The following is a 16,301-nucleotide window of genomic DNA, read 5'->3' on the forward strand; positions in this document are numbered from 1 at the left end:
GTTATCGAGCTTGTAAATGACCTGCAGTATGTTATACTGTATAATCAAATCCATATAAAGAGAATAAATGGCAATAACAAACAATTTCGTACAAAGCCAGGCATTCTAGGCTACATGTTTCTGATCACTTCCAGTTTATGCTTGTGCCACTTCAGGTTTATAGCTTTGTTTTAGACAATAGTGCTTACGTGATGCTTCTGAGCTGGTGGACGTGTCTTCCTCTGCAGTATCCTCCTCATCCTCCTCCTCATTCTCCATGATCTCTGGCTCCTCTGCCTCTGGGTTGGGTTCCACCCATCGTCCAGGCATGAGGCCAGCTGAGTCATAGGAGTTGCACAGCGGTCCCACGATGTGTGTGATGAATGATTCCTGGAGTTTGGCCAACTGCGGTGCCGCTCGGTCCATGAAGGGGCTGATAGGAAGGCCCATGCTGGACTCCTCATCGCCCTACACAAAGCATGACCCGCATTAGTGCAAAATCATCACCAGCTGAATGAATAACAAGACATGGCATGATTCACATTTCACCACACATACTACTACTGGTGAAACCAAAGAAAATAATTTGTGGCATTGTCAGCACTTAAAACATACAGTGTGTCAGGTGGAACAAAGAGGGAAGCTTAAGGCTGGGTATAGACCAGTAGTTCTACATACTGGTCCTTTAGCCATATTTATTTAAATTCCAGCCTGCTAAGCAATGACTACATGACTACTTCACACCTAGGATGCCAAGTGAATGCAAGTAAACAGCCAGGATAAGAAACTACTAGTGTAGGCTTGAATCTAGATCAAGGCGGTAGAGATGTCTGCCTTTTTGGACTATAATGGAGCTACATGAAACTACTCACAACAAGGTCTGTGGATTATCTTGAGTAACCGGGTCATGATTTCTGGAATGAGACATTGCTGTTGAGTGTTTCAAAATTAGTTTTGCTGAATGCCATCTAGTTCCATTATATTCAAGAAAGGCAGACATCTCTACATCTCTACTGCTGATATCTCCAGAACTCTGCAACTCACACCAAAATAATCTAGATGGATAAATAGCACTATGGGTAAGAGGAAAAATATGTATTTTTGATTTTGGGGTGAACTGTCCCTTTAAGGTTGTGGCTAGGATAGGCATGTTAAGATTAAGATAAGGGATGTAGTTGTGGTGCTGAAAGGATAAGGTTGCCAATATTCTTTTATATTATATATATAATATTGTTTTTATTCTATGTTTTTGTTAAAAAACCCATGAAAAGATCAAAACCAAAAATGTGTCTCTCAATACCTTCCGATTTCCCTAGCCTGTCTGTGGCTCTTAGCACCAAGCCCATTCGTTTCTACGAAGATGTAACTAATTGAAAAAGCATCACAAATAAAGGCTTTCCTTTAAACAAAAAAAGCTAAATTACTTAAACCACTGTAGTTCTTAACAAATGTAACTCAAACAGGAGTGTATTTGTTGGGGACAATTTTCAGCTGCTAGTAATTAGTATTGCAGAACTACTGTACTGGACTGTAGTGTATTAAACCGTGCAGGTGTTTGTGTTGTTGTGTTCCCCCTGTACTGCAAACATGACAGTACATTGATTTTTAGTTTAGCAAATACAAACAAGGTCTACGTTCCCATCAGAGATGGTACACACACCTGTTCATAGAACTCATTGACAATGCCCTCTGTCCACTGCAGATGCAGGTCCTTGCACTTCAGAGGCCCATTGATGTCAGCCAGCTTAATGCACATCTGGCAGACCAGCAACCTGTCATTCTCGTTAGACCAATCAATACCTGTGGATGGATCATCACCCACCTAGGGGACGAACAAACAGACATGTTGACATTTAACATATTCAAACATGTTGGCAGACACAGCATGTGATATGCAGATATTATGTAAATGTAATGCAGTTGATCAGCTGTTCAAAGACTGTGTATTCATATCAATGTCTAGAGGATTGACTAATCAGGAAGAAGACATGCAGCAACATTGGTATGCACTGTGGATGAGACAAAGCAATGAGGACTTAAGGGCTTTAAATTGTAGCTTCCACCAGTATTATGAAGTACATAAGCAGACATTTTCCTGGGTTGAAATGCGCTTCATTTAAAAATGTAGAGGTTACAGTCACTACACTTTAAATATGTTATGACCACTTACAGTTTCTGTATGATATAACTAGTTATGCAGTTCTCTGAATTAAATGAGTGACATTTTTAATTATATATTTTATACATATTATTTCTACGAACGTGACAGCACGCAGACACATGAACTTACGGCTTGCATTAATCTCAACATTGTTATTTCTAGTTATGCTTAATGAGCTTCAGATCTGGAGAAGGAGGACCACTGACACCCAGAGTCTTATCATTCTAACCTAATAACTCAGGAAGCTGAAGAGATCAAGTGAAAAACTTGATGGGTACTTCACTGAAGGATAATTTGCTTCCAGCAAGAGCAGAGCAGTGTGCACTACACTGAGAGAAATTGCTGTTACTTTTGCTGCCAAGCCAGCGAGCTCAATGCTAGCTGACAGGCCGTGGCCATCAAGCACCGCCACTGTACTAATACTCACAATGGAAAAACCCAAGACCCTCAAATCCAAAGCCAACATTCTGTGTGAACTTAAACGAGTTCTTGAAAAGCTGCAGGGCTCTTTGTGTTGTTGACTTGAGCTGAACATACTGCAAGTGCTGCAATGTTCTGCACAAACAGACCTGTTCCTTGAAACCAACTGGACATTTTCCTTTCAATAAAGCTTTTTTTCCCCAATATTAAAAGAGCTGTGGTATGAATGTATGAGGCGAGCACCACTACAGAATACACAACTCATAAAACTGAATAATACTGCAACCATTTAAAGTTTACCAGGCAATTCATTATTCAGCTAAATAACAGAAGTATTCAAACATAAACTTTTCACTTTATATCTGATGATAGATATTCATAACCCAGCATTGTCCTAAAATCCCAAACCCCCAAAATTGCTTACGTTAAAGGTAAATAATCAGTCGGAGAAAGTTCATGATGTTGTCAAATTAACATTTTCAATGGATTTAATCAGCATATCCATAAACTCTTCAGATCTAACAGTCATATATTTTAAATATTTAATGTCAAACAATTATGCTTTTAGAATTACCTTGGCATTGAACTCAGCTAGGAAGTCAAAGTGCTTCTTCAGATCAGTGGCCAGTATGGCCTCAATGACCAGAAAACGGAAACGCTTGAACTCCACGTGGTCCAGGTTGACGAGGAAGTTGTACTCTGGCCGCGACATGAAGAGGTTCCAGGCTGAGGCAGCGTGGTGGTTTTCCAGAACGGATCGATCATTGTACAGCACTGCCTGCAAACACACAAGCACTTTACATAAACAAGTACAGAAATGCCTATATGTGAGTCCAGCAATCCTGCACATACAGTACTAAAAAGAGATATAAAAAGAGAGACTGGATAATGTAGATGATTCAAATGTTGCTAGAAGAAATTACTACAACACTGGAAGAAATGGGAAAACCAGTCAAGTATTGTCAAGACAATTAATGCCATTGCACTACATTGCTACTTGATCTTTCAGTAGCATGACAGCCTGTTAAATTTATGAGATACGTATAGACAGAGAATACAGTATACACATCGACAGAACTTTACAAATCCAACCTCAACACCTGTCAATTTCTGACAACCAATGACGAATTACTGTAACTGACTACACTGTCAAAGACTAATGATTTGCTTCAGCTTTGCCAGTGCAGTTTGGCAGTGAAATAGACAAAGTGGAAGAAAAATTGCAATAAAATGATCAGCAAAGAAAAATGTGTAACGCTAAATCAAGCAAATTAACTTCTACTTACTTTGATCATCAGATAATCAGATATTGTTCTCTACTATAGGCTGAATAGCACGAGTACCTGTGGGGCGCTGGTGGCCACAAGGAAAGCATTGGTCCGCCCGGGGTGGTCGTAGTCGTGCATTGCGGCTGCTACATAAAGGGCCATGAGCTCCAGAGCAGGTATGAGGCCTGACATGCAGCCATAACCATCTTCTGACACAGTGTAGGTCTTTGAAACCAGGAAGCCCATATGACTGTGTGTTATTCCGCTGTCGGAGTCTAGCCGCAGGGGAACAGACAAAGTGAGGAGGGTGAAGAGCAAAGTGTCAGAATTTACACAAGCACACATACTGTACTGGTGTGCTTGTGTGTGTACATGTGCACATCCCTAAACACACACACACACACACACACACTCTAGAGCACACACAGAAAAGAAACACACACTTGAACATTCAAATCCACTTATATGTGGATCAAAGGGATGGCCCTAGTAAGGCATACAAATGAGGTTATGGAAATATGGGTGAGAGGGAACTCTAATCTGCCTGCAATTTCATGCTGTTCTAGACTTCAAATAGTGTTTGGTACGTAAATGAAAGTGCCAAAAGCCTGAGTGAGATAAGACAAACTGTAAGTGGGATAAGAACACACACTCCTGCAGGTTTGATGCTCAGACATTAATGAGATGGCTCACAGTAAAGCTACAGGCAGATGGAAAAATCAAAATAAAAAAGTCTGGCCTACATATAGACAATCTTTCTGGCAATAAATGGCTTAACAATAGTTAAAAGAAAAACTGAACAAAAAGGTACTGAGAGCTCATGTGTTCTTATGTGCCAACTTTACTTGATTATCAACTTGATCCTTGGACTGATGGCTTCACATCTACACCAGCACCCCCACCAGAACATGCAAATGTCTGCATGTACTAATGGACACACCTGAGTCACTGGCAGAGCCGTGGTCAGTAATGAGGCTGGGCAGACCAGGAACAGCCTGCGTGGTGAGGTACCAGACTGCATGAAGCACATCTGTGGCGTGGACCCTGTTGTGATCTGGGACAGGAAAGAAAACTAGTCTGTTCAGTTTGTGTAATGTGTAATCTTGTCCACCAGGGAGCACTGTTAGGCTGCTTATCTTGTGACAACATAAAGGCTGCATACAGTCATATATGACTAACACTGGAAAAACTGTATGACATTTCCCTCTAGTGGCTGGTTTCATTGTTACAGCAACAAACAACGTTAGTAAAAAGATTATTGGGAGAGAGATGTTCAAGCTTACATGGTATGTCTCTGTAACCATTCTCAAGGGCGTGGAAGTAGTTCATAAATTCTTTTACAGGGATCTTGAAGGTCTCAAACAGGCCAGTGTCTTCAAAGAGCCTGTAGGAGACCTTAAACACCAAAATCAAATAGTCAGAGTCTGTGAACATCACCAGGCTTGGATAATCAACATATTACATGTAAGAGGGGTACAATAATTAATAAAAACCTGGAAATCATAATGAATAAATTCTGAGAGTGTCGTATAATGTTACTAAGTATCTCAGCAGTTTGTAGTACTTTCAAGCATTTTATTGCTGAAAGATCCTATACATCCTTGTGCAAATAACCAACAGTTTTATTGACACTCTGGCTGACCTCTGAGCTTAATCATTGGTGCTCTCAGATGTGCTCACCTGACTGAGGATCCGGCCATATTTCCCGTTAGTCTTCTCCATCAAAGTGAAGATGGGGAAGTTCCAATTGTTTAGCTGACTCATCAAAGGCTCTAAGTCCTCCATTATTAATGGCTCTGGAGCCAGCATTGGTTTGTCCTGTACAAGTGACACATGATGAAAAGTGGTAAGACAAATTGATACAAAGTAAATAATGTGTGTTCCAATATGACTGTGTGATTATACACTTGTTGTGCTGCATTAACAAAGTTATATTGTATCAGCAGTCATTCTGCCTCGCCTTACCTCCGGAGGTATTAGTGGGTGGAGGATGACGTTCTGGGCAGGGTTTTTTCCTTCCTCTGTGTCTTCCTCTGTATGTGCTACATCACTGCTGTCACTGTGGTTGGCTTCGTGGGTGCTGTCATAATCTGATGATACAACCACTTGGTCCTCTGCTATTAAAAGAAAAAACAAAGAGATGTCACACTGCGGCCTAAGGGAAAAATCCACTGTTAATCTCCTTAAATTGAAGCATATCGTCAGGTTTTTTGGGGTACTGAATGTACTTCTCTGGTATATCCACTTTCACTAATGCTGGTTTGTTATAGTTGGTTATTTTCTGCATTTCTCAGAATCAAAGTCCCAGAGATGGTGAGTGGTCTTGTTTGTTAACAGTGGTGCATCTCTGTGCTTGCTGCCACACCCCCTTACTCAGAAAATGTCTTACAGTCGGTCAAGACACAGCGGAAATAGCTGTTTGCATTTTTCCTGTGACACCAGTACAAAACTGAGTAATTGGGATAGTTATTTGTTTGTTTGTGGTTTTATGCAACTGTACAGTGTGGGACAGGCTCCTATAGCAGCACACTGTAATGGGCGCAGTTTCAGAGGGAGAGAGAAATACTGTGATACAGTATATGCCCACAAACACACTTCCTTTGCTGCTTGGATGTAGTGGTGGTAATGATAGAAAGAAAGAAGAGCATACCTGACCGTGATATCCTGTCTCCCTTGTCTATTGAGCCCTCCCCATGGCTCAGTTTGATGTATGGTCTCCCACAGCTGTAGACAAGAGGGGTTTAACAGGTTAGAGATAAAGTGCATAAAAGGGAAATGTTTCATTTAACTCCATAGCGGATGACATTCCCTGTTGTAGTGCTGTGATATTTACAGCTGGTGCTGTGCTGCATCTGCGACTACTGCATATGTATTTTAGAATCAATCAATTTCAGTGATTTTGAAAGAAGAACATGTTCAACATCAATGCTAGAGACTACACACTGAAAGACTGTTAGATGTAAAAAGACAACATGTTATCAGGGTTAATTTCATTCCCTGCTCAGACATTTCTATCCAACTGTGTATTAAATCTTCTGCTAATCAAATGCAAGAATATGTTTTGTAGTTTTCCTGGGATAAGAGGACATTTTAATTACTTGTGAGAACATTTCGTGTTTATCATAATGTTGAGAATTCTACGTAGTTGGTTTTTGTTTGGCAAAACAGATTGTTAAAAACTAGTCCAGAACCCAAAATCAACAGAAAATGTTCAAATAAAAAACACTGGGAGACAAATGCAGAATAGTACATGTGCGTTTGTTTGTACAAAGCAAAATGTCTGTAGCTGTGCCAAAGAAATGGGAATAATGCCATTCACTACATCTGTCTTTGATGTCTAACCAGTCGGCAGAAGTTGTCAAGAAAAGAACTTAATGGGACTCCTACTGTGCTGTCCCCACATGAAACAGACGTCGTACAGATGCTTCAAGAGAAATACTCATTAATGAACTTAATGGATGCACACATTAACACAATGCAATGAGAATAAACAACAAAACCAATTTCAAACAGTTGCTGGTAGTGGCGTTGTTATAAATGACTCATTAGAAATTGAGCCCACCCTCTTTGAGCTTTATGACAAATCAGCGTCAGCCACAGAAACAGCTTACTGCTAACCACAATCTTAGAGACAGATGGAAATATTCACATTTATTGACTGGTTTATAAATCAAACAGCAAATATTATCTTTTACGGAAAGAGCCTTGAGCCAGCCAGTACTGGTTAGTTAGCTGTGTGACACCATGGGGAGCCTCCTGAGCTGCTCTCAACAGCTTTTCCATGTTTCTCCACTGAGGCCTCTGTCAGGCTGTAGGTGGTTCCAATTAAAATACCTCTCCTTAAATGTTGTAAAACCTGCCTTCTCAGGGCAGGAAATGCCTGCCGTTAGAGCATGGTGTCACAGGGAGCACAAAGGCCTGTAGTGTGTCTATCTCCTTCTGATAAATTGTTTCTTGAACACTTTTGAGCTGTACCCACCCTGCCTAATGGTCCTGAGGCTCCAACAAAGGGAGTTCTGTTGTGTTTGCATGGCCAGGTTGGACCACTGTGTGTAATGCCTAGCAGGTGTGGAATATAAAATAGTTTGATAGTTTGGAGGGCGAACAGTTAGTACATTATTGTCAGGGGGGTCTGGGCAGGCAGCAGTGCTTGGCTTAAAAGGTTTACTTTTAATGAAAGTTGAAGAACTGGCAGACACTCTTCCTATTCTGCTAATGCAGCAGAATAGCCTCAGCTACTGACATTGAGCCTTAAGCACAGAATGTAAATAAGAAGGCCGGCCATTTTCACTTGAGGAATCTGTCAGTCACATATCAAGTGACTCTGCTTTTATCACAGAAAACTTCTTAAGTGTAGTTACAGTAGTTAGCACTGTAGTTACAGTAATTTAACTGTCACAGTGAGATATACAAAGACAAAATACACATTCCTGCATGTTTTTGTTTCAACCCTGTCTCCTAGAAATTTAAGTTTACATACTAATAATTTGTTTTGGCTAACACCTTTGGGAAGGTTCTAACTGCTGCCTGCAAATATGTTTGTTCAGTCAACACCCTGCATCCCGTGGTATGGTTACATGTAGATTTAGGCATTTTTCTCTAATCTTAACAAAGTGCTGTTAGTGCCTAAACACAACCATAAAAAAAAATTAACTAGTATTTTCAGTATCAATTAATCTGCTAATTATTTTTTTCAATTGATTGATTAGTTGTTTGGTCTATAAAGTGATAGAAAATGGTGAAAAAAATGCAATCCCAAAGTCTAAAATTACTTTTTTAATTTGTTTGTTTTGTGCAACCAACGGAGCCAAAAATCTTACACTTACTTTCATTGAAGACTAAAAAAAAACAGCAAATATTCATATTTGAGAGGCAACAAAAAAACAATAATTGATTGCTCAATTATCGAAATATTTGCAGATGTGTTTTCTGTTGATCGACTAACTGATTAATCAACTAATCTTTTCAGCTCAAGATAAGTTCTGTATAATCCTTTTGTGACTTTGCAGATACTTTTACTAAGTAAAAGAAACGTTTCCTCATTAAGACGATATAAAACGTATTTCGGGCGGCATTAACATTTTTTCAAAACATATTTGCTGTTAGCAAATTTTGTTGCAAATGAATAGTACATAAACATAATATGTAGGAGAAAGGGTCGTTTTGTGTGCTTTTTTAGAAGACCAATCATACAAAGGTCAAAGTTCAAAACTGGTTTCTTGCTTTACACATAATTTTTTTACAAATTTTAATACAGCCAAAGAGAATTGTCAGCAGTCAATTGAGAGTCTTTCTCTAGTAGAAAATTACTCCTGTTCTCAGTCCCTCTTACAAAAGCACCTTGGCATTTTCCAGTATAAACCTTAATGAAGTAAATTATCCTGCAATAGGAAATACTGTATAAATTGCAACATTGTCTGCTTTTTCTTTTTCCTCCTCCCATGCTGCTTATCTTAATGTTTCGAGCCATGCAGTAAGCTGACTGGCCTCTGCCCGCTCCCCTCTCCGGTGCAGTTTACTCCCAGATTTTATACTCAACCACTCACAGCAGGTTGACAGATTACATTTGGTTTAGAGCCCAAACGGACAGTGTCCAAGCCACGATAAACACAGCAGCCATTATTTCTGCTTCCAGTAATCTACCTACTCTCGAGCCAGATGACGTGAAGAAGATAACAGCACAGTGGCCGGGGCTAAGGGAAATGGAAGGTATTCAATCGCCCTCTTTTTTACCGGGTCTGTCTGATAAAAAGCCGATATTGTCACTTTGAAGTCGGTGTTATTCCTTCTTAACACTGTACGTCACTGAAAGCTGACATGATGGAAAAAGGAGGGAGAAAAAAAAGAAGCCTAATGTCCTAATTAAGATTGTACAGATTTGATGATGGAGCAGAGAGAAGGCAATTGAAGCCATGTGTTCATTTTCTCCCAACCTCCCCTCCATGTGTTCGCTCTCTCCTTTCCTCTTCCCCAACCAGTTCTGTCTCTCACTTTTATGAGAGGACTCATTACATATTAGGAATGGTCATTGCTGTTTTGTTTGGTCTGTAAATAAATTCATATGTTACTGTGTCTTGGCCAGGTCTCAGAAGAGATAACATTGACAAATGCAGGTTACATTACATAAATTACAAAAACACTCCCGTCTACTCCCCAAAACTTGTGATTGTTGTGTTAAATCCCACTTGAGAGATTATGTGTTGGCAGTTTGCCAATTGTTAAGAGACCATCACAGGTTTGATCCCAACAACAGCAAGTAGTTGTCAGTAGGCATGGACTCTGTTTAAGTGTCTTTTAGTTTGACACTGAAGCCTTACCAGCTCTCCCTTTCATTTTAGGCATCTGAATAAGAGCCAGATGCCTAAAACTAAATCTAAATGAAGTGTTACTCAGAAGAGAGCCCTCTCAGCTGCAGTAAACTAAACCCAGAGACTCTCTGTACTCTCCAATTGTGTCTGTATAACCCCTGCCAGAAGAAGCAGCTGTGACAGTGTGTCTAAGCGTGTGTGTATGTGTGTGTGTGTGTTAATTGTGGGGTTCTGGTGACTGGGGAGAGGCCCAGGTGTTTGTTTATACTCACACCACCATAAGTGGCCATAGCTGGGGCCTGCTGCTGGGCTGGGCTGAGCTTTAAGACCAGGCGACAGGGCTTTGTGTACATAAGCTGCTCAGTGTGCTTACATTTACAGAACTTGTTCAAGTATCACACTGTCATTGTGCAAACAGACCCAAACAAGCCACTGACAGACGCAGCCCACACAGTTCTTTAGAGGGATCGAGACACAAAACAAAACAGTGCGCAGAATTTTTTCAAACTCAGTGCAGTAAACAATATAATTTAGAACTGAAGGTTGGATATACTGTAGTCATCACTTGTATACTTTTGTATCTGTTTTCTAGTTTATTACTTCAATTTTCCATCATGGATAGAGTGTAATATAGACTATATTACAGTTTTAAAAAAGAGGCGTAAAACGATTTATTAAAGGCAGTGGAAAGAAGAGAGGTGGGTGAATGTACTTAGTGTTTTAGTACTATTTGTATAATGACTAATACCTACTATGCTTAAATCCGCATGCCACAACTTTCACTTTCACCCAAGTCTGTACTGTAGCAGATGCACTGCAGTATTTGTTTTGTTATCATGTTTTTGGGCAGGCCAGGACCACTATGGAGATAAATGATATTAACTTGTACTGTTTTTATCCCGTGTCATGCTCCAATCTTATGCATAACATCTTGTTTGTGTAATATGCTATTTATACGCTATTTATATCTATATTACGTTTGTTTTATTTTTCATTTTTGTCTCTGCATGTCCACGTCCCATGTTGGATTAAATTTGTATTGATTTCTTCTTTTTTGTTGTGTAAACATTTGGACAAGTGTGTTATGTAATGATTGTTTATGACAGAAAAAAAAACCAGACCAAACCATACCATTAGTTTTTTTGATCAACTAGCAGATACACAATGTAACAGTTATGTTGTCCACAGATACATTATGAGTATTGAAGACTTCTCCCTGACCAAGGCATACATAAAAGTTTGTAAGCCTGTGATGAAATCACACATATTTTCTTTACACATTGTATCTTTATATTTAATTGTTCAGTAGCAGATTTTAATAAATAATTAAAAACACAATTTTTTTTAAGAATTTGCCCTACAAGTGATTAGGTGGGTGAGACTTTATTTAAGTGCTAAAGTATATCATTAGTATGAGTTTGTATTAGTCACAAAGAGCTCTTTCAAAAGCATTTCTACGCTTCAAAGAATACAATCTGGGATACAGAGACACGTAACTGGAAAGCTGAGAGTGCTAAATGATCTCACCTGAACCCTCAGAATCTCCAAGTAATGTGCTTTCTTAGTGGTCAGCAAAGAATGTACTCAATGCACACAATGATATGTGCAAAACTTGCAGGGAAAATCACACACACAAACACACACACTCATTGTTTTCACATTTTGCAATGCAAGACTGAGAAGTTCACCCCTAAAAGCAGGCTAAAAGGACACAAACACAGAATTCTGTTCAGCCCAGATGATATATACACATACGGACAGAGGCCAAACGTAGCCTTAAACTCAAACAAAGTACTTGATCAAACACCTGAACAATACATGTGATAGTTAAACATCTCATTCCAAAACCATGAGCATTAATCTGCTATCTGCTTTTCTCTCATTTAGCCACAAGAGCATTAGTGAGGTTGGGCACTGTGTAGGGAGACAAATCGGCATTCAAATTCATCCAAATAGTGTTTGATTAGGTTAAGGTGCTCAGGGAAACCCAGAACACCTCTCCAAAAACAATTTCTTTATGGGCCTTATTTGTGCACGGGGGCACTGTCATGCTGAAACAGGAAATGGCCTTCCACAAACTGTTGCCACAAAGTTGGAAGCAAACTATTGTCCAAAATATCACTGTATGTTGTAAAAGTAGGATTTCCTGTGAATGGAACAAAGAGGACAAAGCATAAAAAAAACCCAGACCAAAAGTACACAAAAGTGAGGGGACACAGGTTTCCACATACTATTGGCCTCATAGTGTATTTATGGTAGCAGTATTTTGTATATCAAAACAGAGGTCCAATTTCTGCATATCCCATTCAGATATTTAAATACACTGTGCAGTTGCTGAAGTTGCCTTTGCTCATGTGTCACATGATCTGTCCTGATGGATGCAGCAGCACACTGATCTGCCCTTTTAAAGAAATGTTTAGAAAGAAGCCCTTCTACTGTATGTGCCAATAAGTTAAAAAAACATATAAATATTACTGCACCTAATAATTGAAGTTAAAACCACATGAGTATCAGATAATGACCATAAACTTAGCAAATACTGTACAGGGTAGGTGTGTCTAGCAACCATGAGCTGCAGGCATTGTCTGGCTGGCTAGTTAGCATGTTTTCTCCAGACAGCTTAGCTTAAACAGCTACCTTGGAAGACAGGAGCCACATTTACGGGAACAGGTCAGTTTTACAGTACAGCCATAACCAATTAACAGCTTCATGAAACAACTCTCCCCACAACAAAAAATACTTAACAATACACAGCTAAAGTTAGGCTGGCTTCTTTCTCTGGCAACAAAATGGATGAATTAACTTGAGACAGACATCATTTCAAGTAAGATGTGCATGAGTATATATATCAGCTATACCAACTATACTCAGTACAACCCTTTGTACACCTGATTGGACAAACTTGTCACTTACTGCCCCGTGATTGGCCTTTGCTTCTAATTTCCAAACTGAAAAAAAAAACATTTCTTCTGGAAACATCAAATTTCTCCAAAACTATCCACCCAAAATGGGTTTATAAATTAATCATAGGTGGGAAATAGGCCATGCAGTTGCAGATTCATGCCTCATTTTACATGTACAACACTTAGTTTTAACAATTGTTAACAAGTTTCAGGGGGTTTGCAAAATCAGTGAGTTAGTTTTTATCAAAAAGTCCACTGACTGGTCCAGTAAGTACGTGAGCAAGCTAATTCAAAACACAAGTTCCAGACATAATGCTTGTAGTGAAAACTAAGCTCATGAGATGTTTTCTGTCTGACAGAATTGACAGGTTGTACCTTTGTATTTTGGAAACAAATCTTCTTGTATTAGAATAAAAGATGTGGTAATACTAGCCTTAAATATAGACAGGGAGAAACAAGAGCCATCTATTGTTGTTCTGTATGTCTGCACATACACTTCCAAACAAATGCAACTGAACAACACAACGGTTGTCATCAGTTGAAACTGTAGTGTTTGAATCCATGCAGGCTGTTTTCAGCGTGTCTTTGAGTCAGACATGGCTTTCTGAAGTTCTTCTACACATTAATAATTAAGCTCCAGCTTCAGTTTAGAGATCAGACAAACGCTCTTATGCAACAGTTGAAAATGAAACTGACTTTGACCAACAGCACACATACATATATATATACAAATCTACACTATGTTCTAACTGTCCCCCTAGTTTGGCACACCATGAGTATCTGTGACAGTGCTTTGCAGCACAGAAGCATCTGTATTTGCAGACACGCTGGCCTCCATCAGAAGACTTCCGTGCCTGTGACACAAACTCAACAAGGGAGAGAGTGAATAAGGTAGATGAAACACAAAGAGAATCTTTCTTGTTAAGGCATAGTTAATATTTTAGGGACAGGGAGCACATGCTGTCTAGTGCTGCTTGTGCATCCACATCATAAAAAACATTGTATGCACGATAACTCATATTCAAGTACACAACACAAACATTATTTCCCCTGAGCTGCTCTAAGATAATCCAAACATAACATCACAGTAATCAGAAAGTAATTGTAAGGAATACAATCTCTGCAGTGATCGCAGTAAATTATGCTGAAACATTTCACTTAGTAATCATGACTACCCTAATAAATTAAGACCCTGTGTTTATTCTACATTTTATGCATCGATGTGATTTACGAGGAAAACAAAAAACAGCAGAAACAAACGGCTGTATTATGTTTGTTGTGTTTTCAACAATATGGGACTGTCGTGTCATTTCAGTTACACTTTATTTGGACAGTCCATCTACAGATAGTATTTGTAACATTTCAACAGCTTATTAGTTGAGATTCAACAATTCAACTGTTTCACAAATAAAACCGTTTTCTAGGTTTGGTTAGGTTTAGGCACAAAAAACATCTTGGTTAGGGTATGTTCATGAATTGTCGCATATACTCTATTGATAATCTGTTAAACATCTATAGACAAAGCGAAACGTTGAAATGTTACAAATACTCTATAAACTATCTGTAGGCGGACTATCCAAATAAAGTGTTGCTGACATTTCTACTGATTCACTGCATCTGTATTAGCTCCGTCGGAACACAATGGAACTATCAGGCCAGATATTCTCAACAGTGTTTGCAAAACAAAATGCATCCATGCAAAAAACCCACCACACAAATACATGCTTTCATGCTCACACAAATCCATGAATGCACACAAACACTCATCAGCGCTCACACATAACCTGCAATCTTCTCTATCCCACAACACATTTCTCCCAAAAACTACAAAAATCTTCAAACACTTACACAAAACTACACATTATCCATTATATCACATACATACAGATCTACTTCTGAACCATGATACTTCTGTGTAGCCTTAGTCTTGTGCTATCTTCAGCATTTAATGTGCTGAGAGTTAATGTGTGTCTTAGTTATTCAGGTTAATGCATTCGCCTGTGAGGAATATTTCCATTCTGGCTCCCACTGCACACACATCCTTCCGAACTGCTGCGCCATTACTGTTCACTCACACTGATGTCTTTGGTATAACTACAGCCACACTGCTGGGAATAAACCTCTTTAACCTTAAGGGTGATGTGTCATACTGTGCTAGCCATTGTAGGAGTCCTCCTTAAAGCATTTCTCCCACAGTTGTGTATACCCAACGGTGGAATATAACTAAGTACATTTACTCAATTACTGTACTTCACGTCACAATTTTGAGGTATTTGTACTTTACTTGGGTATTTCCATTTTATGCCACTTTATACTTCTACTCCGCTACATTTTGGAGGCAAATATTGTACTTTTTACTCCACTACATTTATTTGACAGCTTTAGTTACTTTGCAGGATTAGAATACAAAAATACAAAATATAAATCAACTAATGAATGATGATACATTGTTATACATTAAGCTACCCAGCAGTATACAAAGTAGAGGGAATTTGCCCCACCTTTACCAGCTGCAACATTAGTGACACTTACACATTTATGCATTACAAATTATAATAAATAATAAATCCAGTAATATAATATAATTTTTTTTTAAATGAGCCATTCTGCATAATGAGTACTTTTACTTTTGGTATATTTTGATGCTTACTTGTATACTTTTACTTAAGTAAGGAATTTGCAGGAATTTTACTTGTAACAGAGTATTTTTATACTGTGGTATTACTACTTTTACTTTTACTTTTTCCATATAACTTATTTTGTGGAGGAAAATAATAATGTAAAATAATATATAATAATAATAAATAAGTAAAGATGGGACTGCATTTGCTAAATCTACAACTGGAGTGCAAGTAAAAGTACGTTTCTGAAGATAGGAGAGGTGTATAATGAGAGAGAATACAACAAAATAAGAATGAGACATCATCATTCAGCTGTAGCTCAGATACCTGCAGGTGAGTGTTTCGTGGTAGGGTTTAATACTGGCGCTGCGGTCCCTTCGGACGGGCCCGGGCTCGATGGTGGGCAGGCCTGTGGCAGAGGTGGTGGTGGTCCACGTGGAAGAGATCCTCCTCAGAAGACCAGGGTGGAGACTCCGCCTCAGACGCTGCACACACACAGGAAAATATACACACACACAGTTAACACTACTGGGAAACCCTTCTCGTTACTTTTTTATAAATGAATAAAATCATCACCCATAACTAACTGCAGGAATAAAAAAAAGAAAACATGGCTGTAAATGTGCTTGCATTTAGATAAA

At 39.0% G+C, this 16,301-nt stretch overlaps 1 protein-coding gene across 4 annotated transcripts in view; it reads right to left on the minus strand.

Annotated features, from left to right (window-relative positions):
* The window catches only part of LOC122874950 (cGMP-inhibited 3',5'-cyclic phosphodiesterase A-like), a 70,555-nt gene that overhangs the window by 1,289 nt on the left and 52,965 nt on the right, over positions 1–16,301 (minus strand). For 3 of the 4 annotated variants that reach the window (XM_044193538.1, XM_044193540.1, XM_044193541.1), the window contains 10 exons: positions 15,988–16,145; positions 6,479–6,552; positions 5,794–5,945; positions 5,509–5,646; positions 5,112–5,223; positions 4,769–4,882; positions 3,904–4,103; positions 3,135–3,338; positions 1,640–1,801; positions 189–447 (listed from right to left, as the gene is read on the minus strand). In XM_044193538.1, the coding sequence (XP_044049473.1) occupies positions 189–447; positions 1,640–1,801; positions 3,135–3,338; positions 3,904–4,103; positions 4,769–4,882; positions 5,112–5,223; positions 5,509–5,646; positions 5,794–5,945; positions 6,479–6,552; positions 15,988–16,145 (1,573 nt within the window). The remainder of the gene's footprint in view (positions 1–188; positions 448–1,639; positions 1,802–3,134; positions 3,339–3,903; positions 4,104–4,768; positions 4,883–5,111; positions 5,224–5,508; positions 5,647–5,793; positions 5,946–6,478; positions 6,553–15,987; positions 16,146–16,301) is intronic. The other variant, XM_044193539.1, reaches the window with a different exon arrangement.

This window comes from Siniperca chuatsi, linkage group LG4 (genome assembly GCF_020085105.1).
Source record: "Siniperca chuatsi isolate FFG_IHB_CAS linkage group LG4, ASM2008510v1, whole genome shotgun sequence".
Classification (NCBI taxonomy): domain Eukaryota; kingdom Metazoa; phylum Chordata; class Actinopteri; order Centrarchiformes; family Sinipercidae; genus Siniperca; species Siniperca chuatsi.